The 25,839-nt window shown below is 57.4% G+C and overlaps 1 protein-coding gene across 2 annotated transcripts in view; it reads right to left on the bottom strand.

Annotated features, from left to right (window-relative positions):
• ITPK1 (inositol-tetrakisphosphate 1-kinase) overlaps window positions 1-25,839 on the bottom strand; it is a 167,291-nt gene continuing 141,452 nt past the window's right edge. Inside the window, exons 5-11 of one of the 2 annotated variants that reach the window (XM_044232310.1) lie at window positions 18,682-18,780; window positions 18,285-18,325; window positions 14,650-14,815; window positions 10,280-10,405; window positions 8,979-9,046; window positions 4,577-4,739; window positions 1-2,207 (exon numbers count right to left, since the gene is read on the bottom strand). In XM_044232310.1, coding sequence (XP_044088245.1) covers window positions 1,849-2,207; window positions 4,577-4,739; window positions 8,979-9,046; window positions 10,280-10,405; window positions 14,650-14,815; window positions 18,285-18,325; window positions 18,682-18,780 — 1,022 coding nt within the window. In that variant the 3' untranslated portion in view covers window positions 1-1,848. The remainder of the gene's footprint in view (window positions 2,208-4,576; window positions 4,740-8,978; window positions 9,047-10,279; window positions 10,406-14,649; window positions 14,816-18,284; window positions 18,326-18,681; window positions 18,781-25,839) is intronic. The other variant, XM_044232311.1, reaches the window with a different exon arrangement.

Here is a 25,839-nt window from a genome sequence, read left to right as displayed (position 1 = left end):
TGCAGTTTGATTTCAGTAGTTTATTTTGGAGACAAAGCAGTGCAAGAGGCCAGTCGCGCTTTCCTGCCTCCCCGGGGCTCAGGGTTGGGCTAGGAAAGGCACCGTACGGACATTATAATCGGGGTTCAACACTCAAGTCGTGTAAACGCAGTTAGTTGGTGGGCCCTCGGGCTCCAAGCCAGCCGGCAGCTCTGACGGCACCAGCTCTCCCCCTAGGCCCAGCCCCGGCTCGGTGGTGGCCACCACCCAGCCCTTCCTTTCCTGAAGGTGGGTGACCCCCACGCCCCTGCTGAGCCAGGCCTGAAGGTGCCTCCAAATGCCCAGGCCAACAGCCTCTCTGGGACCATCCTCACCAGACCATGCAGGACAGCCCAGAGGCTTTCCAACTTGCTCAAAGTGAAGGGACATCTGAAGACACGAGCTCATGCTCAGAGGGTCCTATGCATCTCACCCAGGTTCTCCCTGATCCAGGCTGACAAAGCCCCTGGCTAGCCCCCTTCTCTGTGGAGGGGCGGGTGGCCTGCCCACTGCACCATGGAAGCCGAGCGGCCCACGGGATCTGCTGCCATCAGGGGCCGGGCTGAGGCTCATGGAGGAGGGGGTACCGGTTTCCTACCCTCTGGGGCTGCAGCTCCCTTCACACTCAGCTGGCTTCGTGCTTAGGGCTTACAGTGAGTATGGGAAGGGTGGGCAGGCCCGCTGGGCGGGTGTGAAAAGACGTGACGCATACAGGCAGCTACCCCCGAACACCTTGAGGCCAAGGGGAGGTGCATCAGGCTGACTTCTCAGAGAAACAGGCTGCCCCGTCGGGGGCTGGGGCCTCATGCCTGCCCTTCCGAGTTCTCTGGGCTCAAACGCTCATCAGACATAAGGACACAGAGGCCCGGCAACTCCTGGGGTGATCTGTCCAAAGTCACGGCCCAAATCCTTGGCACAGGCAGGATCAGCCCGGGGGCTCCCAACCAGGCAGTCTTGTCCTGGGTCCTGGGGAGCAGTGCCTGGTCAGGGCAGGAGGCCCCCCTGCAGGGCTGCACGGGACCCTGCATGGTCCACCAGGGCCTGGTGGACCCCAGGAAGCTGGACGTGGAGAGAAGCCAACTCAAGGCCTTGGCCTTGCCTGGGAAACTTCCTTCTCCTTCCCTTTTGGGAGCAAGCAACAGGCAGACCACAGCCCAGACCCCCTGCACGGAAATCCCCAAGGAAACAGCAGGTGTGCCTCTCACTTGCTCCTGGGAGGGACAGCTGCACACCTGGCCGGGGCTCTAGGCCCTGTTCCTCACAAGGCTGCGGAGGCGGCCAGTCGGAGGGGGACAGCTAGAGGGCCTAGCAGGGGGCTTGGAGAAAAGAGAGAGAGAAGGAACCCCTCACTCACTCTGCTCAGCCACTAAAAGCCTGCTCCCCTATGGGGTCCCCGAGGCCTGATCCACAGCAGCCATCGAGACGAACAGACGTGGATGGACACACACACACACGTTCACATACACGCATGCACACGCACACACACAGACACACACACACCCCACCTTACACTCAGACCTAGTGTTGAAGACACAGCAAGTGTAAACCCAGTGAAGACATCTGCACAGCAGGCATCCAGCAGGACGTCCGTCTCCCCCAAGGCTGGACCACTTGGGGTTCTTTACCATCTCCCCCCTCTGCCACCCCTTATTTCGATCATGACATCAGAAAATCAGGTTAAAAATTAAAAAAAAAAAAGGAAGAAGAAGAAGAAGAGGAAGAAGAATCAGATCGCTGGGAATTCTCAGTCGGAGCGTCACCGCCGGGAGCTGCCGGCCCAGCAGGTGCACTCTGCGGCCCGCGCCGTCCTCTGGGTCCCGGGCTCCACGGCTACTGGGAGGAGGCCTTGGTGGCCAGCGAGGCCACGCAGTGCTGCTGGAAGCTGGGGGACACGGCGGCGGTGCAGCCGAGTCTCTGGTGCGGGAGCTTGGCGGTGCCTCCCTGGCCCACGCCGCCCGCGTCGGCCTCTGCCGTCCAGGGGGGGTCCGGGCCCATCAAGTTGCTGCAGCAGCCGGGGCCCGCGCTGCACGTCCGCTCGCCCGCCAGGCCACCTGCCTGCTCCGCTAGGAGCCTGCTGTGCCTCAGCGGGGCCGCGTCCCCCGCCGCCGCCGTGGCTGCGCTCTGGCCCTGCAGGACGGTGGCCACATGGTTCAGGAGGTCTGTGAAGAACTCGCTGACGCCCTCGTAGCCTGCGGGTGGGACAGACGTAACAGGCGCTGGGCCAGGCTGTGGCAGACACAGGTCGGGGCGCAGGGCAGAGCGGGCGCGGGGCGCACAGGGCTCCCAGAACTCAAGGTGGCACGCTCGGGATGTACGGGAAACCGAGGCTCAGTAACTGAGGGGACACATTAGAGCCACCAAGCCGAGACTTGAAGTTGGGTGTGGGCGGCCCCCAAGGGCTAGTCCTTGAATCCAGCTGTCCCCAGGGCGTGCGAAGCTGTCACGCTCGAGTGGACGGGCAGACACCCTGCGCCCGGCCCCTCTCAGGCACGGTGTCGGGGTCTCGCGGACTCACCCACCCGGTGTGCTCAGACACACGTGGGGCAAGAGGAATGGCAGGACGCGGCAGGACCACAGGCCCGCTCCTCACACTCCATCACCAACGGCCCCCTGCTTCACACGGCCCAGCCTCAGAGGGCGCCGGGACCCTCGCCCGTCCTCCAGGATGGCCCTCGCAGCCGCCGGCACAGCCCGGACACTCTCCTGTCACAGGAGAGCCCGCCCGGGGCCAGGCAGCAGGGGTGGCCTCCACTGTCCACAATCTCACTTGCCCAGAAAATAACGTGCCTCACGTGGCCCAGCCCAAACCGCACAGGCTGGGCGGCCGGCTCGGGACCTTGCACGGAGCCAAAGCGCGCGCAGAGAGCTCCACGCTCTCACCACCTCCCAACTCCACCCTTCTAGAACTTCCACCCCGACAGCCTGCATCGCCCCCTCCCCTGTCCCAGCAACCCCTGGCCGCCTCTTGTCCTCGCGGTCCTCACCCCCATGTCCTTCCTGCTTCAGAGCCTCTCGTTAATTTTCATTGCTCCCCAGACACGTCCTGGATTCCCTTGGTCTCTCTCATTCCGTCCCTTACTCATCAAAACCCCACCTCTACCAACACCCAGGCCTCCGCGCAGGGTGCACCCAGGGTGACTGCAGAAACACAGGCCATTGTCCCACACGGGCCTCGGTGACTCACTCCCACCTACCTCAGAGTGAAACCCTATGCTCTCGGCTCTCAACACGCCTCAGGGCAGGGCTCATCTCTGGCCTCCGTGTCCCAGGCCCTCCCGGAGCCCTCAGGGAGTAGCTCCTTCCCTTCCCACCAGGCTCTGCTCCACCACGTCAAGAAGGAGCCCCCGGGTGCCCCTGTCCTCTGACGTCAGGGTTCCAGCAGCCGCGGTCACACTGCACCTGTGTCCAGACCAGCTGGGACACACAGTAGGCCCTCGACTGAATGACGGAAAGAGCCAGTGCTGTCCTGCCAGCCTTGGTCTCCTGGGCAGTGACTTGCGATGGCGGCTGGGCCTGGCTGCACGCTGAAGTCAGGGGACACACGTCAGGCACGGAGCCCAGGAGCCGCTCAGCCTGGGTCACGTGCCACACCTCACGCGAGAGGCCTTACTACCCTGCATACCCCCCCACCCCGAGCACTCCCCACAGGCCACGCTTGGGCTCTCCCCCGAGACACTAACCTCCCTGAAGGTAAGGAATCATTCGTGAAAGTTTTCATACGCACTCTGGGCGGTGACACTGACTTAACCTCCACGCGGCTACTTAATGAAGGGGGACAGTCCGAGCCAGCTGGGAGGGCAGACGGGCCAGCCATGGGTGCGCCCGTGCCAAGAGGGCTCATTCCGGGAACACCAACGAGGGACATCACAGCTATCACCCCTGCAGGCTAAGGGTTCGCTGAGGGTTTGCTGGGGCCTCTCCCACTGAGCCCCCTTGCTGCGTCGAGACGAGGGGAGTGTGGCAGAGCCAGGCCACAACAGCAGCCCATAGGGGCCCGAGACGGGCTTCCCGCTCAGGGCTCTGGCAGACAGCAGGGAGCGGGCGCCGAGGCCACGGGGAGCTAGCCGGCTCCGCGTCCCCAGAACCACGGCTCAGGGCCCGGCCAGGTGCACGGCCACACCACCACCGTGTCCTGTGACCTGGGATCAGTCCTCCCTCCCTAGGAGACTCGGTTCCCCGCAGGTAAGCCGTGGAGAGTGTACTCCCTCCAGGATCCTTTCAGCTCATTAAATCTAGAAGTACTCAGTAGATGAGCCGCAGTTTGGCCAACAAAGGCTAATGCCGACAGTACAGCGTCGGCGGAGGAAGGTGAACGGTGTCTGGTGCTGTGCCCACTAAGCGCCCTGAGCTCCCTCGGCTGGAGGCACCGACCTCGTCTGCCAACTTCATCACATGCTACAAACCCATTCCGCACGTGGGCTGAGGCCTAGCGGGACCGTGTTGACCCCAGGCCCCACCGACAGGGAGGGAGGAACCGGTCAACCTGACCTGCCTGAGCCAGCATCTGAGGACACGGGTCTACAGACTGACGAAGGCGGTTCCTGGCTCCGCCGCTCACCTGGGAAGGCATTGATGTCGATGACCGCGTGCTGCCCGGTCTGGTTGTTGATGATGATGTCAATCCCGAAGAGTGACACACCCAGTGCCTGCCGAAGGGCCCGGGACAGCTCCCGGATGACCTCGTCGCTCGGCCTCTCGAACACACCCTCGATCTTGTCCAGCTGTGCGTACACACACACGCACACAGACACACACACGGAAGTCAAGTCAGGCCACAGGTGGGGTGGTGCAACACCATACCACACACAGAGGCCCCACTCAGGTGCCCCAAATCCTGGCCTTCCCCTCTGGAAGGGGGCAGGACAGACCCCCGGTGAGCAGCACTCCCACGGCCACTCCCCGAGTCCCACAGACGACTGGGCAGGTATTAAGTGTCTAGTATGCACTACCCCTTTAGTTCCTGTAACAACCCAGACGGACGAGACGGACGGCCCCACAAGGCTGGTCTGCTCTAGTTCCAGCCGGCCGGGGACAGACCCATGGATTTTCATGGGCTCCAGCTTGGCCCCTGGAAGGGCCACCAAGGAAGGGGAACCTTGGAAAGGGTTTGGGATCAGGAGGACAGGGATTTGAATCCCTAGCCCTGGGGTCCCAGGGAAAAGTACTCAGCCTCACCGTGCCTCAGTTTGCTCATGTGCAAATGGGACCAACAAGGCCTCTTTCCTCTGCTGGTCGCTGATGTGGTGGGAGCAGTATGGGCCTGGCTAGGAGGAGACGCACACCTGCATTTTAGGGCAGGGAGGGCCTGTGACGCCTCTAAGTCCGTCAGCGGAAGGTTACAGGAGATGCCCCATAAATACCGGAGTCCTGAGTCCCGGCGGCTGTGGGGCTCAGGGGCCAGAGGGGAAGAAGGGTGGTAGACCCATCAGACTGAAAGTGAAGCTGGGTCAGACCCTGACACAGAATTACCAGGTGACCAGCAATTCCTCTCCGGGGTATGCGCCCAACAACCCGAGAACGGGCGCTCGTCTGCCAGCGTTCCCAGCGCTGCTCACGACAGCCAAAGGTGGAAACGATCCAAGTGTCCATCAACGCACGGACAGACACACAATCCGGTTTCCACATGACGGAACATCATTCAGCTACACAATGGCACAGCATGGGCGAACCCTGAAAACGTCAGGCCAAGCGGAAAAAGCCAAACACCATCGGTCACACATTGTATGACCCTGTTATGAAAGGTCCGGAATACGCAAGTTCATCGAGATGAAAAGCAGATTCGTGGCTGCCAGGGGTTGGGAGGAAGAGGGAAGGCGGGGTGACCGCTGAATGGATACAGAGTTTTCTTCGGAGGTGGTGAAAATGTTTTAGAACATGGTAGAAGGAGAGGACTGCACAATACAGTGAACGACTAAATGTCCCTGGACTGTTCCCTTGAAAATGGCTACATTGCGGGGCGCCTGGGTGGCTCAGTGGGTTAAGCCTCTGCCTTCAGCTCAGGTCAGAATCCCAGGGTCCTGGGATCGAGCCCCGCATCGGGCTCTCTGCTCAGCAGGGAGCCTGCTTCCTCCTCTCTCTGCCTGCCTCTCTGCCTACTTGTGATCTCTGTCAAATAAATAAATAAAAATCTTTAGAAAAAAAAAGAGAAAAAAGAAAATGGCTACATTGTATGTTATCTGAATTTCACTCCATTAAAAAATAATAATAATAAGCTGAGTCAGGAGGGCTAAGGACAGAGCCCTGGGCACAGATGGTCCTTCCTGCAGCACAGGTAGCTAGAACGGCTGATGGGGAAATTTCCAGACACACACGAGCAAGAAGCCTACACCAGGGCACCATCAGTGGTCCCCCGTGAAAGCCACAGCCACCAGCTCTGCACAATCTGCAGGGCCCCCAGGCCCATGACCCTGCTGCCTTGGTGTCCTAGCAGAGGAAACACCTCCTAAGGGGCAGTGCCAGACTGACTGTGACAAGCCCTTGTCACTGAGCCCCTGCCCAAGCCAGGACCCACCTCAAGGTCACTCCTGCCAGCCAGAGGTTCAGCCCAGCCCGGCAGCTCGGCCACCGGATCAGTGGCCCAGGGTCCTCCCCAAGTCAGAGAGAGCCAGACAGACACCTCGGCACCGCCCATATCCCCCTGCAGGCTCTGAGCCGTCCCGTACCCCTCGGAGTCTGGTTTTCTCATCCCAAGAAATGGGGTAATAGAATCACAGACACCAGGGATGCGGGAGCCAAGAGCCGGCACCCAGGTGGGCCAGCGAGGGGCTCTGCTGCTCTCTACCACGTCTCCTAACACATTGCTCAGAAAAGCACTTTCTCAGCTCAGCTAAGGCATCTCAGAAATCCTTCCGAGGCTGTTTGATGATCTTAAACTCAACAGCCATCCTAGGACAAGACAAAGGCACAGAGATCCCGGGTTGTCATCGCAAAGGCGACGATGACCCTCTGGGGAATGCAGAGGTGACAGAGGTCACCCTCCTCTGCGTCCACTAACTCCCCACATCCCCCGACCACCCTGCAGGGCAGGAGGGGGAAACAGGCTCAGCGAGGCAACGGGACTCCCGGGCCACACGTCTGAAACCCGGTGGAGTCTGTCTCACCAGGGTCCGCGCTCTTGACCCGTCCCCTAGACGCTGGTGTGTGGGGGCCCACGAGTTAGGTGTGGGTGGGGTTCAGCTTCAGCAGCCTCCAGAGGGGGAGGGAGGCTTCAAGGTTAGGTCATGGCTCCCTGCACGGCCCCCTGCACGAGGCCCTGATGGGGACTAGAGGGACTCCGGGCGGGAGGGAGGAAGGCAGGAGGGGCTCTCATCTCCCACAGAAAGGGTACGGCTAAGTGTGTGCCCTTGTCTTGTTTCATGTGATGTCAGTCCTGGGGGCCTCCTGCATGGCAGTCAGGAGCTGAGGGGAAGGAGAGATGGGGGCACTTCCTATAGGTAGAGAGGAGGCCCCGAAGTCTCTCTAAGCTTTCCCATTTCACAGATGAAGAAACGGGCCGAGCAGCAGGCAGGTAATTATCTAAGAACGTTAACTGGGACCTTGGGCATCAGTGAGCAGCCCCCGGGGCCGCCAGAGCCACACGGGACAGGTAGGGATAGCGTCCCCAGGAAGTCTGTGGAATGCCACCTCCCTCCCCAACTGCGAGTCACTGGCCACTCAGGGACTGAGAGCCTCTCAGAGAAGAAGCCCCGCGGACTGGGTCAGTCTAGATCTCTGAAGGTTAGACGACCGGCAAAGCTTTTCGAGCACAAAACAGCTTCTTACGTCTTACGTGCACACAGCCAGGCACCAAGAGGTTCTGTTTAAAATCTGACTCTTCTCCAAGCTTCCGTGACCATGGCACTTGTTCCTGGGGAACATCTATCAATATCTTGAGGGACACCGGTGCTCCCTCCAGGTCCCTGTCCACGCCTGTGCTCTGTCAAACCCTCAGCACACGGCTGGCTCCTCAGAGGACCCAGACACAAACAAGAAATGAACAGGCGGCCTGGGCTGGGGAGGGGATGGGGGGCGGCGAGATGAAACGGGCACGTGCGTGCCCCCAGCACAGGAAGGAGGGGGTAAGGCCTGGGGGCAGGGGCCGACTGTGGATGCTGTCGGTGAGAACAGCCTAGGACAGGGAGGAAGACCCAGGCAAATCCTCCCAGATTAGCCAGCACGCCCATGACTCAGGAGACCCAGCCCAGGGCTCTAAGGTCAGGGGCAAGGGGCAGCGGAGACCGCCAGCCCGCTGGACTTGAGAGGGATGGAAGCAGCTGCCCCAGGACAAATTTCTAACTCTGGCTGAATACTGTCCTGCAGGTACAGTGAGGGAATAAGGCCTAAATTCCCAAGACACCCAGCTTCGGAACAGACCACTCTGGGGTCGTGAGCCAGTGTGGCCCCTGAGGGAACAGCCCTGTGAGTTTGGAGAAGCCACTCAACCCTCCTGATCACGAGACGCCCCACTCCAGAAAACGGAGCTGTCTGCCCGGCTCCCGCGAGGCTGTGGCGAGGCCGTGGGGAACTTCGGACAGTGCCTGACCCACCACAATGTTCACGGAACTCGCCCCGAGTTCGCCATGGGGGAACTGCCACCCCCGCCCCCACCGAGGTCCTAGTAGACCCTTAACAAACGCTTACTGGATTCACGTGGACAAGGAAAGAGAAAGGAAAACGGGTGTGATGCTGCCTCCTACCCCCTTTTATAAATCAGGAAAAAAGATTAGAAAACAGGTCTTCAAATTCCCCGTGACTTGGGAGGTGAGTGGGGAGATCCTCACTCTGGGAGAAAAGTTAGAAAATCTTCCCTCGGGAGTAGCCCAGAAGCCCGCGGGTGTGGCTGTGATGGCCGCAGCAAGCCAAGAAAGGGGCTCTCTGGTCCCCACTCCCTGCTCTGCTGGAGCTCAGGCCTCAGCCCCACTGCCAGGGGCACCCCCCACCCCACGTTAGGAGGGAAGGCCACCACAGCAGGAGGAACATACCGCGGTCAGGACCGACGAGGACTCCGGCTTGGACACGTTGTGACTGTTGAAGAAGATGGACTCCCGGTCTGAAAAAGCAAAGACAAGAAGGAGCAGGCGTTAGCTCAAGGCGGGGACGTGAGTCCAGCACCTGACACCAGGGGGCAGCACCACCCCAGCCACAGTCTGGGTGGCCTCAGCAGCAGCCAACCTGGGGCCCCCGTGAGCCGGGCACCCCCACGCCAAGGAGACAGGGTACCGTGACCGGAAACACGTCCACTCAGGGCTCCCGTTCCCCATACAAAAATAACTGTCTTAGCGAGCCTACCTCTGCTACCATCTTACTGTATCCTGTCCGCGTTCCCCAACACCTACAGCCCTGCCCATTCCGGAGTGTGTCTAGTGTGTCTTATGGACATGGCACTAGAAAGGGGGCTTAGGGGATGGTGCGGGGGCTGAGCGAGTGGGAAACGCAGTGTACCGGGAGCATCAAAGGCCTGAAGTCAAGAGGTCCAGTAAATGCCATTTAATCCAGTAGTCCTAGCCTCTCCCGGAACTCCTTTTCAGGGCAGCACTTGAGAAATACGCCCATGCAGCCGCTTGGCACGTGCGTGTTTAGAACACAAAGGTTCTTCTGCTGCCCAACTACACACGGGGCAACGGGAAATCAGAATATGGGCTTCTGAAGGGTCCATCCAAGGAAAGTACACAGAACGATTACTGTTTGGCTTTGGAAGTTTTGGAAGCTGGCACAGACCCCCGAAATACCCTCCTCCTCCTCCCGCACCATACTTCCTGGTCCACCTCTACCTCCCGGCACACCCTCAGTCCCCCCGGGGCACCCAGGTGGGCACACCGATCCCAAGAGTGATGAGTGCAATAAGCAGTTGGTTAGTCTATCCATCCCGTGGAGTGAGGCTGGTCGGTCACACGTTCTCAAGCACTTGGAAGCATGGGCACAGGAATGCAAGAATCACAAAACCGCGAGCTTCACCACCCCATGCCCCCCCACCAAGAATGACATGGGGATGTCCTCGTGAGCCCCTACGGGGCCCCGGTGGCCTCTGCTTCAGTCCCTCCAGGATGGAGCGTGGTGACTCCCGTCCCCAGGACACATTGATCACCCCCGGGACCCAGGGCCCTAAGCGCAGGACAGGAAGGGCCTTGGTTGAGCACCACGGTGCGGGGGGACCAGGCCGCAGGGGGCACCTGCTCTGATCGCCAAGGACCCCCCGCCCCAGCTCCAGGATTACGACGCTGCAACAATCATGCATGAGAAAGTGATTCGGGCGGAGGCCAAGCAGGCAGGCGCTGAGATGTACCTGGCATCCTTCCCGCTAGTGAGGCACACAGGCCCCTTGCCGCCCCGGTGTACCCGACAGTCCTCCCGCCGCTCCGACCAGAGCCAGTCCAGACGGGGGGCACGAGAGACGGTCCTGGGGAAGAGCCTGGGGAAAATAAACACCCTGCAGGACTTGCGCCAGGCAACCCCACTGATCTCTACTTCTGGGCGCTGCCAGCCAAGAAGAGTGAGCCCTGAGCGGTGGCAAGGCCTGTGGGCCAGGGGACAGAGTGCGGCTCGGGCAGCTGAAGTGGGGGTCCGGGCCTTCTGCAGGCACTGCTCACCTATTTACCCTGCAGCCCAGCTGGGCCCAACCCTACCAAACTCAGGGTGCCTCCCACCCACCCCAAGGGTCCCCAGTGGTGGCAGACCAAGCCTGGGTGTGGGGGGCGTGGGAAAGGGTCACACAGAGCAGGCAGACATAGCCAAGTTCAGGGAGCCCAGGAAGCTACCGGAGCCACAAGAGATCACCACGAGTGTTTATGCTGGGAAGGCAAGAAGCTGGGCACTCAGAAGGGCGGAGCCAGCAGCTGCTGGACTGGACAGGCCGTGCCACCCAACGGTTCCTTGTGGCAGGAGGACCGACCACACATGTGGATCACTTCACAGGAGACTGCTTCTCCCCTTAGCTACCTCTGACCTGAGGGCTCAGGCCAGACAACTGTTCAGGACTGGTGCGGGGGGCATCCTCTGCTCACATCCTACCCGTGCCCGGCCCGAACAGGGCATGTGGGCAGCCTCTGGCCACTCCCTGACCCCGGAGACCAGGAGGCCGAGATGGGTCAGAATGGGTCACACATCCTTTGACGTGGGGAGCTTTAAGAGACCCAGGTCCTTCTAAGGATGAAGCTGCCTAAGCCCAGGCACGCCGGTCACAGGGGCACTCTGGATCTGGGGCCCCAGGCATTGCCTATGTCCACAGCAGTCCTGAGACACACAGGGGTGGAGCGACAGTGAGGGAAAAGGAGTGCCGTGGCCCCCAATTTACAGATGAGAAGAAAAGGTTCAAAAGAAGAGAGTAAACGGCCAGCTCACTCCCCCAGTGCTCCAGTAACCCAGCCGTCGGGGGCAGCGGCCACCCGCTCTTCCGCTCTGCCTCATCTTCATGCGTGTCTCTGGGCCGGGGGGACGGGTCACAGCAATGCGGGGGGGGGGGGGAGCAGATGTTCTTCAGGATCCCATCCATGCTTCCGCTGCACAGAGGGACCCGCCCTGGCTGCCCTGTACCAGGGGATCCCCAATCCAGTGGCGGCCCAGGACCCCACTGCTTCCTCTGGAGCCTTGCATCTGTGCCATGATGACTCTTTTCATTCTTTCTTTCCACATGCGTGTTCTCTCCCGCCAGAATACGAGCCCATCGGGGCAGCATGCTTGCCTGACTGTCTCGGGCTCTCCTGGATCAGTACCTGGCATGGGGCTGGGCACACGGCAGATTCAAGGCAATACGGCATCTACGGAGAGGCTCGAGCTGACAGGTCAGCGAACCAGAGCCCGGCGGCCTGCCTCTGTAAGTACAGTTTGTGGGGCCGCAGCCATGCCCAGAGGTTTCTGCCTTGTCTGCAGCCATGTTCCTGCTCCAAGGGCAGCAGGACATAATTACAACAGAGCTGGACAAACTTACTACCTGGCGCTTTGCAGAAAAAGTCTGCTGAGCCCAGCAATACGTGCTAAGCGATGCCATTCTTTTATGAACCCCATGGGGGAAAAGGCCCAGGAAGGACAGCAGAATAAAGGTGCCAGTCCGCACAGTCAAGAAATAGGAGTAAACCTACCACGCAAAAGGGAGAGCAGAGAAACGTGCCCATCTGGATCCGGGCCCTAGGTGGAGAGGGGGAGCAACCGCCCCAACGGTGAACCACAGGCAGAGAATGCGTCTGGGGCAGGCCAACATCAACCATCTCAGCAAGAACCTGACTGCCATTTCAGCCGAGGCAAGTGCCAAGATGCCGCCGGCCCTAAGACACACCTGACTTCAGAGAGGTCATCCGGTAAAAACCGAGATCTGAGAATCAACAGAGCACGGTCGTTATGGAGGGAAGGCTAGTGTCCCTAGCTCCCCCGGTGTCCTGAAGAATCCCACTCAAGATGTCCCCAGCTCCATGTGTGGACCGAGGAAGCTGCAGGCCTGACGTACTGGACGAGAACCAGAAAGCCTGGATGGGGGGCTGGAAGGAGGCAGAAGCCCGAGAGCCCCCCTGCTCCACTGGTCCAGCCTGAAGGGCTCCTGCCGAGTTATGCTTCTGATCCGGGAGGAAAACACGCATCAAGAGGACAAAGCCCGCACCAGCTCCCTGGCACAAAGCGGTGAAGGCTGCAGACACGAGACCCGCTCTGGGCATGGACAGACGGACATGCTGCAAGTTACTCAGCTTGTCTGAGCACAATAATCATTTTGGCATCAGCTCTGTGTGCTTATCTACTCACTGACTTAGCCCCAGCCGACATTTTATGGAAAACTGGCAAGCTGGGAATGGTCAGGAGGAGACTCACAGACTCGGAGCCCGTCCCCTGCTGCTAAGGGCTCCTGGTGCTGAGACAGAAGCTCGCCCAGCACTTTGCAACCAGGAGGAAAGGAGGGAACAAAAGGGATACTTTTTGTCTGCACGGGAAGGAAACCTGGGGATACATTTCTTTTACAGGCACAGGGATTTTGGTAAGGAAAAAAATAAAAAGAGAAAGAAAGAAAGAAAAAAGAAAGGAAGCTACATAAGGTATACCACTCTAAATTTAATATATTTTCCACAGACTCCAAACACACATTTCTTTTAAAAATGAGGAAAATAATATAAGATTTTCAAAAACTAGTTTCTTGGGGAGTCTGGGTGGCTCAGTTGTTTAAGTGTCCGACTCTTGATCTCAAGGTCTTGATCACAAGGTTATAAGTTCAAGGCCCAAGTTGGGCTCCAAGCTGGGCATAGAGCCTACTTAAAAAAAAAAAAAAAAAGAAGAAGTCTCTTCCAGCCCATAATTTATAAGAATGCCTCTTCCTGGTACATAATCACACGCAAAAAGACGTCCCCAGACCATGGTCATTCTATCACCCCAGTGTGCAGGGACCGGGACCAGCGATGACAATGGGATGTCCCAAACCCGGACAATGCAGCCTTGAGTCCTGGGGCCCCACACCGGATGGGGAAGCTGCCTGCACTCAGAAGTAAGTGAAAAATCACACATTTACCAAGTATCTGCTCTCTGTGTTGTGTTAATGGGAAGAAAGAAACTGTCTGGGGAAGAACAGCTGAGAAGGGAAGACGAGCACAGCTGAACTTCACTGAAGAGGAGGGGTTTAAAGCCATCAGGAGCGGATGGTGACAGGCAGTCCCAGCAGGAGAGACTTTAAGAAGACACAGCTGTTGGCTCGGACGAAGACGGAACAGCCCGGTGTTTCAGCACACCTGGCGATGGTGGGTCTCCCTCGCAAAGACGGGTGCACGGCGTGCTGGAGCAAGCCACATGAGGACAGTCAAACGTCCTCCGAGGGGTCCTCTTAGAAGGCTCTGCTTATTTCCAAGACGCTGTCCCTCTGTTCCAAAGCTTTCTACAACTTGCCTTAGAGATGCCTCAGGGCCCCCAGAACATTCTTTTGAGTAGCCCCAGCACCAGCAAATCCCTATTTAGTGTCTGTTTTTGAAAGGGCCAAAGGTCACCTGGTGTCAGGAGAACAGATTAAAAAAAAGGCCCAGCTCGTGGAGCCTTCGGCCTGCAATGATGGCAGCGCCCCACGGAAACCGCCGCCCTGGGACGCCCGAGGGACATCCAGGACCCGGAACCCTCAGACTCGATCCTTACCCCTGCAAGGTGGGGCCTGGTGGGGGTGACTGTGCCCACCCGTGCCCACGGGAGGTCCCACAGCGAGGAGCGCCGCAGGACTCCTTAGGGTGCACACGGTCACTTCAGCGGCTGCAGAAGCGGCTAGGAACTCGGTGTTTCCCCACTTGGAGAAAGGGGACCTGATAAAGGAGTCAGCACTCTGGCCCTCAAAATACGAGGGGCCCCTTCCCAAGCCCTCACTTCCCTGAAGGGCCCATCATCCATTCCAGCATGTTCCTCATGACTCTCCTTTCTGCACTGGGCCCAAGGAGGCACCCTGGGTGCAGAAAGCTTTCAGACGCTTCCGGGAGCTGCCTACAGTGGTTCGCATGGGTAGAGCCCCTACAACGACCTGGAGGGATGGGGTTTCACCTTGTTCTCCAGGACCTCCTCACCCACTGCACGCGACTCCAAGCTTCAGATTGGCCCATCCCCGCCCCCGACCTCCAAAATAACACAGGGTAGCCGGGGGGAGTACTGTGAGACAGACGGCTGATGCCTGTCCCAGATGGGCCCCGAGACAGCGGGAAGCCTGGTTACCTGACATGCCCGCAGAGAAGTTCTTCAGCGAGGGCCTCTGGACCACGGTGTAGGACTCGCCCACCACAAACACCTTATACAGGACAGCATTGTGGTTGATGAAGTTCTGGACCACACAGGGCGGCTGGATGGCACTCAGGCCCTCCTGGTTGAACACGATGGCCATCTGTGGAGACAGGGGCCAAGGGCTCTGTCAGAGTCCACCACCTACTCTGTCAGAGTCTTAGACACAGGGGCATGTCACCGGTCCAGAGCTCTGCCACCAAGGACCATCCCTGTGAACCGAGGACTCTTTGGGAAGAATCTCAAGCCAGGACGAATGGAGTGAGAGTCGAGAACACCTGGGAATCAATTCACTCCTACTGTGGCAATCTGGAAACCCTGCACCATCAGGCTCTCCCTGTACAGCTGAGCGGACAGTGTACTGCACAACTCCACTTTTCACACTGTAATCCAGGGAATGGCACCCGAATTGTATATTACTCAATCTTTATGACCTCCTTAGAGGTTCCTCCACAAAGATCCAGGTGAGGCAGGAAGAGGAAGGCAATGGATGGGGAGTTGGGAGGCTCTGAGTCAAAATCTTTATGTCAACAAGGGCTGCCTTTGGTTGAGCACTCACGACATGCCCAGCCCTGTTCTGACTGCTTTGTGTGAGTCACCTGGTGCTGTCCTGACAATGCACCTCTGAGGGGGGTACTATTCTCGTGCACCTCTTACAGAGGAGGAAACTGGGGCCCTAAGAAACTCAGTGGCTTGTTGAAAAGCGACAGAGCCCAGTATAGGACCGGGTCTGCCCAGCATGCAGCCTTGGCCTCTGACACTCAGAATAAGCTACACGGATGCTTGAGGGATGAGAATATGCTGCTCCCAGTCCCTGACTGTCTGGGGACAAAGGTGCCGCCCTGGAAGGATCTGGTAGGCCACTAAAGTAGGGAGAGCAGAGGGGTAGCTGGAGAAAACTCTCTGCGTTGGCTGTCAGCTGCCGGGGCTGGGGCCACGGCTAATCCCTTGCAGCCTACAGGCCCCAGGAAGGAGCCACCAGATGCCCAGGACTCAGGGCAGGAATGACGGAGCCTGGACAGCTGGCTGCCTGCACTGGCTGCTGCCCCTGACGTCCATGGTCCCCGAGCACCACCCCAACATTCTTGGGGCTTAGCTGCATGGGGCAGAAGTAGAGATCCTGGTCACATGGGGAAATGGAACGTGTGTGCACTGTGTGTGTGTGTGTGTGTGTGTGTGTGTGTGTACGCACATGCGCGCGTCCCAGGGCCCGAGGAAGGGCAAGAACGCAGGGGGCTCTGGTGGGGAACCTGCTGCATGCTCCGTCTTCCCCACTTGTAAACCAGCAGCAGTAACTAACACCGGACAGCTTCAGGGGCGCTCTGGCTTCCGGCTCAGTAGTTTAACAGAACAGGGAAGCGGTGGTAATTCCACTTTGAGCAAATCAGTGTGCTTGCAGTGGCTTAAAAACGAAACAAAGCAGACAGCTCTGTGAATGTACAATGAAAGGAGAGTAGTTTGCCCCAACGAGTTGGTTTTCATTGAGCTTGGGTCTGGGGGCTCAGAGGCAGGGCTCAGGGAGACCATGGTACAGGCAAGGACCTTAATCAGAAAGTCTCACTTTCCTGTTTAAAGCCAGCCACGTCCACAAAGCTGTCCCCTCTATCCTCGCTGTACTCATCCCCAGGCACCCTTGGAACAGGGGAGGAGCCTCGTTCCCCAGCCTCCGGACTCATGGACCTGAGGGGGCAGCCCTCTGACAGAAAGCCTCCCGAGAGGCGGGCGGCCCGTGGCACATACAAACTCCCTGGGGGCCTCCAGATTCCAATCCCGAAGGCCCCATTCCCAGCCCTCCCACTCAGGAGAAGAGGAGCCCCCCCACCCCCGAAGCAGCCCACTGTGGGTCGGGGGAGACAGGGAGGCCCACGTGTACATTTTGGAGCCAGACTCCAACAGCTAGACTAACAGAGGAAGGCCTCGCCGGAACGCACTGACCCCGTACGTGAGGGCTGAGACTCCTGCCACGGAGGGGCTCACTTGGATCTGGATCCCCCATCCTTCTGCAGTGACCTGGCGGTCACTCCGGACCTAGTTCCCTCCCAGCGCACCCAAGGCACTCTGCTCCGTGCCAAGGCCCGTGGCAGCGCATGCCGCAAGCCTGTCCTCCACAGCCCCCCTCACAAGTGCAGACAGACACTCAGAGAGGCTGGGGATCTGCTTAACATCACACAGCTGGCCATGCGCAGAGCCAGACCTGCTTCCAAGGTCTACATGATTCCAGAACTCTCTCAGGAAGAGAGAAGCGGTTCATCTCCTGCCCGCTGAGCTCTTCTGCATCAGCGCGGTCCAACCACGCTAAGAGGGACGACGGCCACCCTTCCATTCAGAAAACCGCAAGGCGCTGACCCACAGAGGGACCAGCTAGTGAAAGGGGCAGGTGGAACGTTGGCTGGTGCCAGCAAAGGGAACGTGGGCCCTGGCGACAGGACGCTGGCTGCTCTCGAGCATTCCTGCTCCCTCCCAGCGCTTGGCAGGGAGGACATCGCTGGCCCCGAGCCCAGGCGGCCCAGACAGAGACGGCTCCGCAACCCCAGGAGACAGCTGGCCTTTGCAGCAGGCCATGACTTCCAGCCGATGCCCCCACATGCCTGCCCCGAGAAGATGCACGCCCCCGCCCCGCAGCTCCCATCACACGGCCATCTGCTCATGGACGTCTCCCCACAAACGCCGGCTGGGGATCAAGAGCGCCCCAGGAATCTATAGGGCACTGCCATGGAACTGCCCATGTTTTGTCCTAAGGTTTTAGAGACGATGTCTGACTGGGAGGTGGCCCAAGGGCAGGCTTTCCCCCCAGGGCCCTCCAGAGGGGTGATGTGTCTGCTGCCCAAAGCACCCTCCCAAGTGCCTAACAGGGAGGCCCCAAGGTCAGGCTGTGTCTATGAGGGTACGAAAAACACATGGCGGGGTGAGAGCGGGGGCGGGGGGGGCTGAGGGCATGTCCTGGCTCTGGTTCCAAGGACAGCAAGGGCAACCAAGACCCGATGGCATCCTTGCCCCGCCATCTGGTCCTCTTACCCCAGCAGGCTGCCTCTGCTTGCGGTTCGGCATATCTCACTGGAGCTGCGCATCTCGGGGACTCGGGCTCTACCACTGAGGCAGAACACCATCTTGTGCATTCGTGCCCTGGCACTGGGGGAGCTGGGAACGTGCACGGGGGCATAAAGAACGACCGAGAGGGCAGAGCAATCACCACATACTAGCATGTGGGGTGCCCGTGCCTCTCCCGCGCTCCTACAGCCGGGCCAGCTGGTCCGTGGGGGCGGCGAGAGCCTCCTTCCAGTTCACAGCACGCAGAGGGGCCCAGGGCAGTGCCTGGCACAGGGCGGGCACCCAGGCAGCGAGTGACACTGACAAGCCAGAGGTTGCAAACCTGGACAGGTCAAATTGGAGATCCACAAGGGCTCAGGGGTGGCAGGCAGACGGGGCAGAAGCTGGTGACAATGTATGAAACCAGAGCAGGACAGAGCAGCAGGGGTGCAGGCTCCCAGGGAGACACTGCGAGCTGGAAAGACGGGTGGGGCGGGGGTGGGGAGGGAGAAATGCGGGGAGAGGGCAGTCAGAGCTCCACTTACCTCATGAGAGTTGGTGCCATGCGCCACTCTGGTTTTGCAAACTACGGAGCAGGGAGAGAAAAGCAGAGAGAAATCAGTGAGGTGACTTCTCCACAAAGACACCTGGCAGACACGGGGTGAAATTCTCGAAACCCCTGCAGCCCATGGGGATAAGGAACAGGGGGTGCTGGGGAGACACGCCGGCTCAACAGTGGCCGGCATCCGCACTCAGGGTGGCCCAGACAGCCCATGCCGTCTGCGCACCCCTCTCCCCTGTGTAGGTGGGACGCGGGCTCAGCCCTTCCTGGCAGCCAAGGCCCTCGTGCATGCCGGGGAGCCACGGACAGCTCCCACCCAGTCCACGGCCCACCGAGCCTGCCCGGGGTGCCCAGGGCAGGGGTTGGGGGGGGACACGCACTGAAGGGGAAGGCCAGGCCGTTCTGCTCCAGGAGCCTCATGGTGTCGTCCCCACTCAGGGTCGTGAGCTCCATGAAGGGCGGCGAGCAGATCCTGTCATCTGCGGACAGAGAAGAAGCCCACGTCAGCTGGCCACCCACGAGCCCCCTGGCCCACTCCCTGTGGCAGACCCACCTCCCTGGGGCCACCCTCTCCCCGTTCTCCCGAGCAGACACCCCCAACTCCGCAGTGAAGGCACGCACACGTGCGTGCGCACACACACACATGCTGACCGTAACAGCGGCGTGTTAATTATGTTTTCTATTAACATTTCCATAATTACAGAACCAACGTACGGTATCAAACCCGAAGACCAAAGAAAAGAACCACGTGTACCAGAGACGGGGCTGTTCCCGGGGCCAAGCCTTCATGAGCACAGGACTTCACCACCGGATGCTGTTCGGCTGCCCAAACCCTCACTCAATGAACTATGACCATTTTCTGGTTTGGTGAAGGCTTCTCCTACCACACGCCTTCTGGGCTCCACGGTGACCGCAGGAGGGCCGCGGCGGGCTTGGCTCCCTCCATGTCTGGCCCTGTGCGGCGGGCTGGGCCTGCACCTGCTCTCAGGTCTGCAGAGCCCTGGGAGGAGCCAGCCGAGGCGTGTGCTCCCGGCTACACGAGCATTCCTGAGCCTGGGGACGCAGGACCCTTGCCCTCTGGCTACCTTCAGGGACACGTCTCATCAGCCGCTGCCTGCTGGGTCTGGCCTGCCGACTCCTTCCTTCCTTCCCTCCCTTTCTCTCAAGCGCGCTCAGGGCCTTCTCCAGCCTCCTCCAGACACACTCCAGCCCCAGCCCTGTCCCGTTGCCAACACCTCACACCCTGGCTTCCCTGAGTCCCTGGTCTCATGGGGCGCCCCTCCAGTGGGTTCTCAGCACAACTGGTTTTTCTGAAAAGCTCCGGGAGTGGAGTCTGCTCTGGCTATCGGGATGATCCTGGCGCCACGCACCGAGTTAGGGCCAAAGAGGTGATTTGTGGAATAACCAAATGTATTCTGATGTTCCCTACCACCGGATAGCTCACATTACTGGTTTATTATCACTGCTCCTTGTTTTGGCCCCTTCTCAGATCAGACCGACAGCTCCTCAGGAGGGGAGACTGCCCTGTACTTCTGAGCACAGGGGCCAGGAAAGGCCGAGGGTTAGTGAGGGGCCCTCCTCCCCTAAACCTTGGGAAACAAACCATAAGTAAAGAAGCGCTGTGGCTTGTCTCCAGGAACTTTAAGCTACTTGGCTGGCTTGAAGGTCAGTACATTAAACCAAGGTAAGATCCAGCCTCATATAGCTCATAAAAACGAATGCCAAGAATTATACAGGGCAGGTTGAAAATGTTTCTCTCTCTCCCCACACCCACCTGTAAAACCCAAACTCCATAATACAGATGCAGAAGGGCTTGCAGACGTCGGGGCTGTGGGGCTTCTGGGGGACTATGGGAGGGTGGTCGGGGGCGGTGTCTGCTGATCCCCAGCAGACGGTGCTGCTGACCCTTCAACAGAGCCTTCGTTCAATCCTCAAACTGCTGTGCCAGCGTCTCTGTGGACAGAGACCCCAACAGGCCCCGACCGGCAGTCTGCCCCAAGTCACAAGCATGGTCAACGACAGAGGCAGGACAAGGAGCCAGGTTGAAGGGCAGGCCAGGAAAAGAGAAGTCAGGGAAATCGGGGTGGGGAGGCGGGGCTGTGTGCCGGCTCTCATTGGTAGCCACTACCTACCCAAGGCCCCATTTCCGCACCCCCAGCTGGACGCAGGGCCCAGGTGGGGAAGGTTGCTGCTGCGGACACTTGGCCCCGACAGAACCTGACAGTCAACGCCTGCACACACTGGAGCTTCTGCAGCCGACCGGCGCTCACCCGGGCCTCATCCACGGCCCATCCCCTCCCGCAGCAAGACTCAGGGCCCAGTGGAGCCCAGCGAGACATCTCCGGTGAGAACTTCCAGACTCCCCACCAGTGGACTTGTCAGAGTGCGGGCATCAGCCGGGGCCTTAGATTATCAGCCTTGCGCTGCCCCCAGCGGTGCCCCCGCCCGCCCGAGCCCACCCACACTTTCACACGTCACCCATCACAGCCGCGCGCTCTTCACACGTGCCAGACAAGCCCGTCTACGGAGCAACTCAAGGCCCCTCATAGAACACCATGAGAGAACAGCCACCCCCAGTTTACATACCAAGTCCCCCACTCAGAGTTACACGCTGAGTATGCGGTGTACCTGGGGAGGCTCAGACCTGGGCAGCTGCTCCCTGGGAGGTACAAGGGCCCACTTCGTATTAACACAATAAAGGACAAAGCTTTTACTGAGAGGATCATCTCTACAGACTCAGAAAAAGCATGTGATGAATCCAGTGCCCTTCGGAAGAAAAGCACGCCACAAACCAGGAATACAAGGAAATCTCTTCAATCTGATGAAATAGCATCCACGGAAACATGGCGCAGTGGGGTGAAAGACTGAATGCCTTCCCCCGAGATCGGAATTAGATAAGGATGTCTGTTCTTGCCACTCATACTCAACACCGCCCTGGAGGTCCTAGCCAGGGTCACTAGGAGGGAGAATGAAATAAAAAGCATTCAGGCTGGAAAGAGGAAGTAAAACTGCCTCCACATGCAGGGACACAGAAAATCCCAAGGAAGCCACACACACAAAAACCCAAGACCTATTAAGATGAGTAAGTTCAGTAAGACTGCAAAAGAGAAGATCGGGCGCTTGGGTGGCTCAGTGGGTTAAGCCGCTGCCTTCGGCTCGGGTCATGGTCTCAGGGTCCTGGGATCGAGGCCCGCATCGGGCTCTCTGCTCGGCGGGGAGCCTGCTTCCTCCTCTCTCTCTCTGCCTGCCTCTCTGCCTGCTTGTGCTCTCTCTCTGTCAAATAAATAAATAAAATATTTTTTAAAAAAAAAAAAAAGAGAGAAGATCAATACACACACACACACACACAAAATCATATTTCTATATGCTAGCCATGAATAATTTGAATATGAATTAAGAAAATAATTCTATTTACAGTAGTCTTAAAAAAATAAAAACACAAGAGGTAAATTTAACAAAGACCTAAATGTTGAAAACTAAAAAAGACTGCTGAAACACATTCAAGAAGATCTCAATAGACAGAAAGACACCCCATGCTCATGAATAAGACAATATAGTTGGCAACATTCCCACACTGATCTTTAGAATCAATGCAATCCCCACAAAATCCCAGCTTTCTTCTAGTGGGAACTGACAAGTTAATCCTTGAATTCATATAAAACTGCAAGGACCCAGAATGGCCAATCTTGAAATACTGAAAAAAGAACACAGTTGGAAGACTCACACTTCCCAGTGTGAGAAATCATGCAGTATGGTAGTGGTACAAGAACAGACGTACAGCTTAGTGGGTTAGAATGGAGGGACCAGAAACAAACCCAGCCATCTGGGGTCAACTGACTGTCCCCTAGGTGCCAATACAATTTAAGGGGGGAATGTTTTTTCAACAAATGGTTATAGGAAAACTGGATATCCACATGCAAAAGAATGAAGCTGGAACCCTACCTCACACCATACACAAGAATTGATTCAAAATGGATCGTGATCTAATTATAAGATCTAAAACAGTAAAACGCTTAGAGGAGAACACGTGTGCAAATCCTCATGACCTCGGGTCAGGTAATGGTTTCTTAGACACTAAAAGCATAAACTACCAAACTAAAAATAGATAAATCTGATATCATCAAAATTAAAAACTTTTGTGCTTCAGAGGACACCGCTGTCAAGAAAGTGAAAAGACAACCCACAGAATGGGGGAAATATTTGCAAATCATACATCTGATAAGGATTTAGTATCCAAAACATATAAAGAGCTACTAACAAACAATAAAAAGACAAACCAAATTTTAAAATGGGCAAACGATTTGGGTTTTCTGTGGTTTTGTTTTAAAGATTTTATTTAATTACTTGTCAGAGAGAGAGAGAGCCTGAATGCACAAAAGGGGGAGCAGCAGGCAGAGGGAGAAGCAGGCTCCCTGCCAATGCAGGACTCGATCTCAGGACCCTGGGATCATGACCTGAGCTGAAGGCAGATGCTTAACCTGACCAGGCCACCCAGGCGTCCCTGGGCAAAGGATTTGAATAGACAGTTCTCAAAGTAAGACCTACAAATGACCCAAGTGCACGTGAAAAGATGTTCAACGTCACTAGCCACCAGGAAAAAGCGTATCAAAACCACAATGAGATATTATTTCATATCTACTGAGAACGGCTATGAGCAAAAGGACACAAAGGAACAAGTGTGGACACTGCTGGCGAGAAAGTAAAAGGGTGCCCTGCTTTGGGAAACAGTCTGGCAGCTCCTCAAACAGTTAAACACAGAGTTACAGACATGGTAATTCCCTCCTGGTTCTACAATCAAAGGAATGGAAATGTATGTCCACAAAGAAACCTGCCCAGGAGTGTCCGTGGCAGCATCATTCGTAAGAGCTGAAAGGGGCAACAATCCAAGTGTCCATCCCCTGACGAGTGGATAAATGAAATGTGATGTGCCCATTCAACTGAGCATCCTTCAGCCAGAAAAAGGAATGACACACGCTACAAAGTGACCTTGAAAACAGCACGCTGAGAGAAGGGAAGGAAGCCAGTCACAGACGCCATATGACTTCACTCACACGAAATGTCCAGAATCGGCAAATCCAGAGAAACAGAAAGGAGACTGGTGGGCAGGGGCAGGGGCATGGGCATGGGGGGACAGGGCAGGAGTGGGCGTGGGGGGGCGGGACGGACTACAGATGGGTACATTTCTCTGTGGGGTGATGAAAATGTTCTGGACTTAGTGGTGTTGGTTGCGCAGTTTTGGGAATAGAGCCAAAGCTCTGAACTGTATGTGTACTTCAAAAAGGTGGATTTTATGGCATGTGGATTACATCAATTTTTTGAAAACGAAAGAGGGCGGGCCGTAGCAACCAGAGCAGGGACTGTAGCAACGGCCGGAATGGCAAAAGCAACAACAATCAAAGAAGCTCTACCAGATGGGAAGAGAAAACCAGTCAGAAGCATCTGAAGCCAAAGAGATTAAGCTTTATGCTCAGACTCCCCTACAGAGAAGATGGATGCCTCCTTGTCCACACTTGCTAATTGCGAGAAGTTTTCACTGCCTACAAACTGCATTGAAAAAATTGCCAACCTCAATGGCTTAAAAAACTCGAGGATATTGTCTTTAGGAAGAAACAACATAAAGAACTTAAATGGACTGTCTAGCTTGTGCTTCCTAAGAACCAGCAGGGATGAATCTACGGAGCTTCTCGACAATAACCTCACCAAACCAGACAGGCTGAAGTGGCCGTCCCCTTGTTGCAGAGGCCACTATAATACCTGAACAGGAGTCAGAGTTCAGAGTTGTGATTTTGGAATTATCTTGAAATGTCTTTACTCACCCACATGAAGTGTTACTAATAAACTTACAAAATATTTGGAAATTCTTAGAGATTGCATTCTGGAGTTAAATAAAAGAAGTTTTCTCTCAAAAAAAAAAAAAATTAGAAAAAAAAAAAGAAAAAAAAATCCCCCAGCAGCCACAGCTGTCTTCCCCCAAGTACTGGCTCTCTGCGGGCACTGGGCTGAGCAAATGCTCCCTGTACAGCGTCTCCTTCAAGCCCTGCAGAGTCGCATCCCTCGCCCCACGCCCGGCCAAGGTGCAGGAGGACGGCTCGCCGTGGGAAACCCGCAACATCGCCTGCAGCGAGTGCTTCCCCCCAGAGACGCTCGGGGTCCCGGTGAGAAGCAGAGATGAGACATTTCCAGTGAATGGACCACATCTAGCAATAGGCCAGACATCCCCAACTTTCTGAAATCCCAGGCTTTGGTTGAGGCCGGGCCCAACACAGAGCCATGGCGGCAAAAAGCCAAGCGCGCCAAGGAAGAGGGGCAGGCACACACGGTCACCGTCTTGCTCCTTCCTCCTTGCCCAGAGCCTTCTGACCACACCGCAAGCAGCAGGCACTACCAGCTGCCTCGCCCATTCTCCAGGGGAGGGGGCCAGGATGGGGACTGGCCCCAGCACCCTGCCAGGAAGGACCCGCAGCTGCAGCTCAGCTCCCCGCAAGAGGCCAGCCCTGGGCAAAGGCAGTCCCAAGCCTGCATGGCAGAGGCGGGAAGGGACCCCGGTCCCTCAGGAGACCACGGCTGCTCCGTGCCCCAGGCTGCCCCACTCTGGCCTCGGGGCCAGTGGACCATGAGTGTCTTAATTTCCTGAACAACTTTCTGGCTACTTGGAACCAAAGCCATCCTGCATGTCTGTGAAATCACAGTAAATTAGAAACAACTGCTTTTGATTTCAATAACCATTCACCACCAATGGCAAAAAAAAAAAAAAAAAAAAGAAAAGAAAAAGAAAAAAGGTTAAGGCTCCACTAAATGCTAGGAGCCAAAGATACAGCACCTCCCCCAGACACAGCCTGCCCTCACGAAGCTCGCCTTCCCAACAGTACACCCCTGGCAAGTAAAATGCACAGCTGGAAAGTGCTGGTGGGGGCCACAAAGTAGGGAGTGAGGGCAGGGAGCATCTTGCTGAACAAGGACAAGGGAAAATGAGGGGCAGGGGGCACAGGCGACACAGGTGGGGTCCACGTGCTCCCAGCAGAGGGGACAGCCCATGCCAAGGCTCTGCTTAGGGCCGTGCTGCTGCCTCTTTGCAACCTGGCCCCGGCCCGAGAGGAGGATGCGGACAGCCGTCCAGCTCTCAGACACCAAGGCCGCCTGGGTCCCCACACATCAGAGCCAGGGCCTCGGTGGCAGCAGACACACTGGCCCTGGCCGCAGGAGCGACGACCGCAGGGGCTCGCCGTGGGAAACCCGCAATATCGCCTACAGCTCGTTGCCCCAGAGACAGACAGAAGGAAGACTCTTGCTCCAAGTCAGCACTGGGAGCCCAGAAAGCTATTTCTGGTTCCCAGGAAAAGGCCACTGTTGCTTATTTATCTACCGTCTTTATTTCTGGATGGGAGTTGGATAGAGGCTTTTTTTAGTTAGATGGTGGGTTGTGGTCTGTGAAGAGCTGAAATCTTAGCCCCTGGGAAACTGGAACTCCGCCCCCGTCTTTCCTCTCTGCCTGCCCCCATCACGGAACAGGAAACTCGAGGCCCTCGGAGATGCACAAG

The sequence above is a fragment of the Neovison vison genome, chromosome 13 (assembly GCF_020171115.1).
Source record: "Neovison vison isolate M4711 chromosome 13, ASM_NN_V1, whole genome shotgun sequence".
NCBI lineage: Eukaryota > Metazoa > Chordata > Mammalia > Carnivora > Mustelidae > Neogale > Neogale vison.
This window is presented reverse-complemented; position numbering and strand designations above follow the sequence as displayed.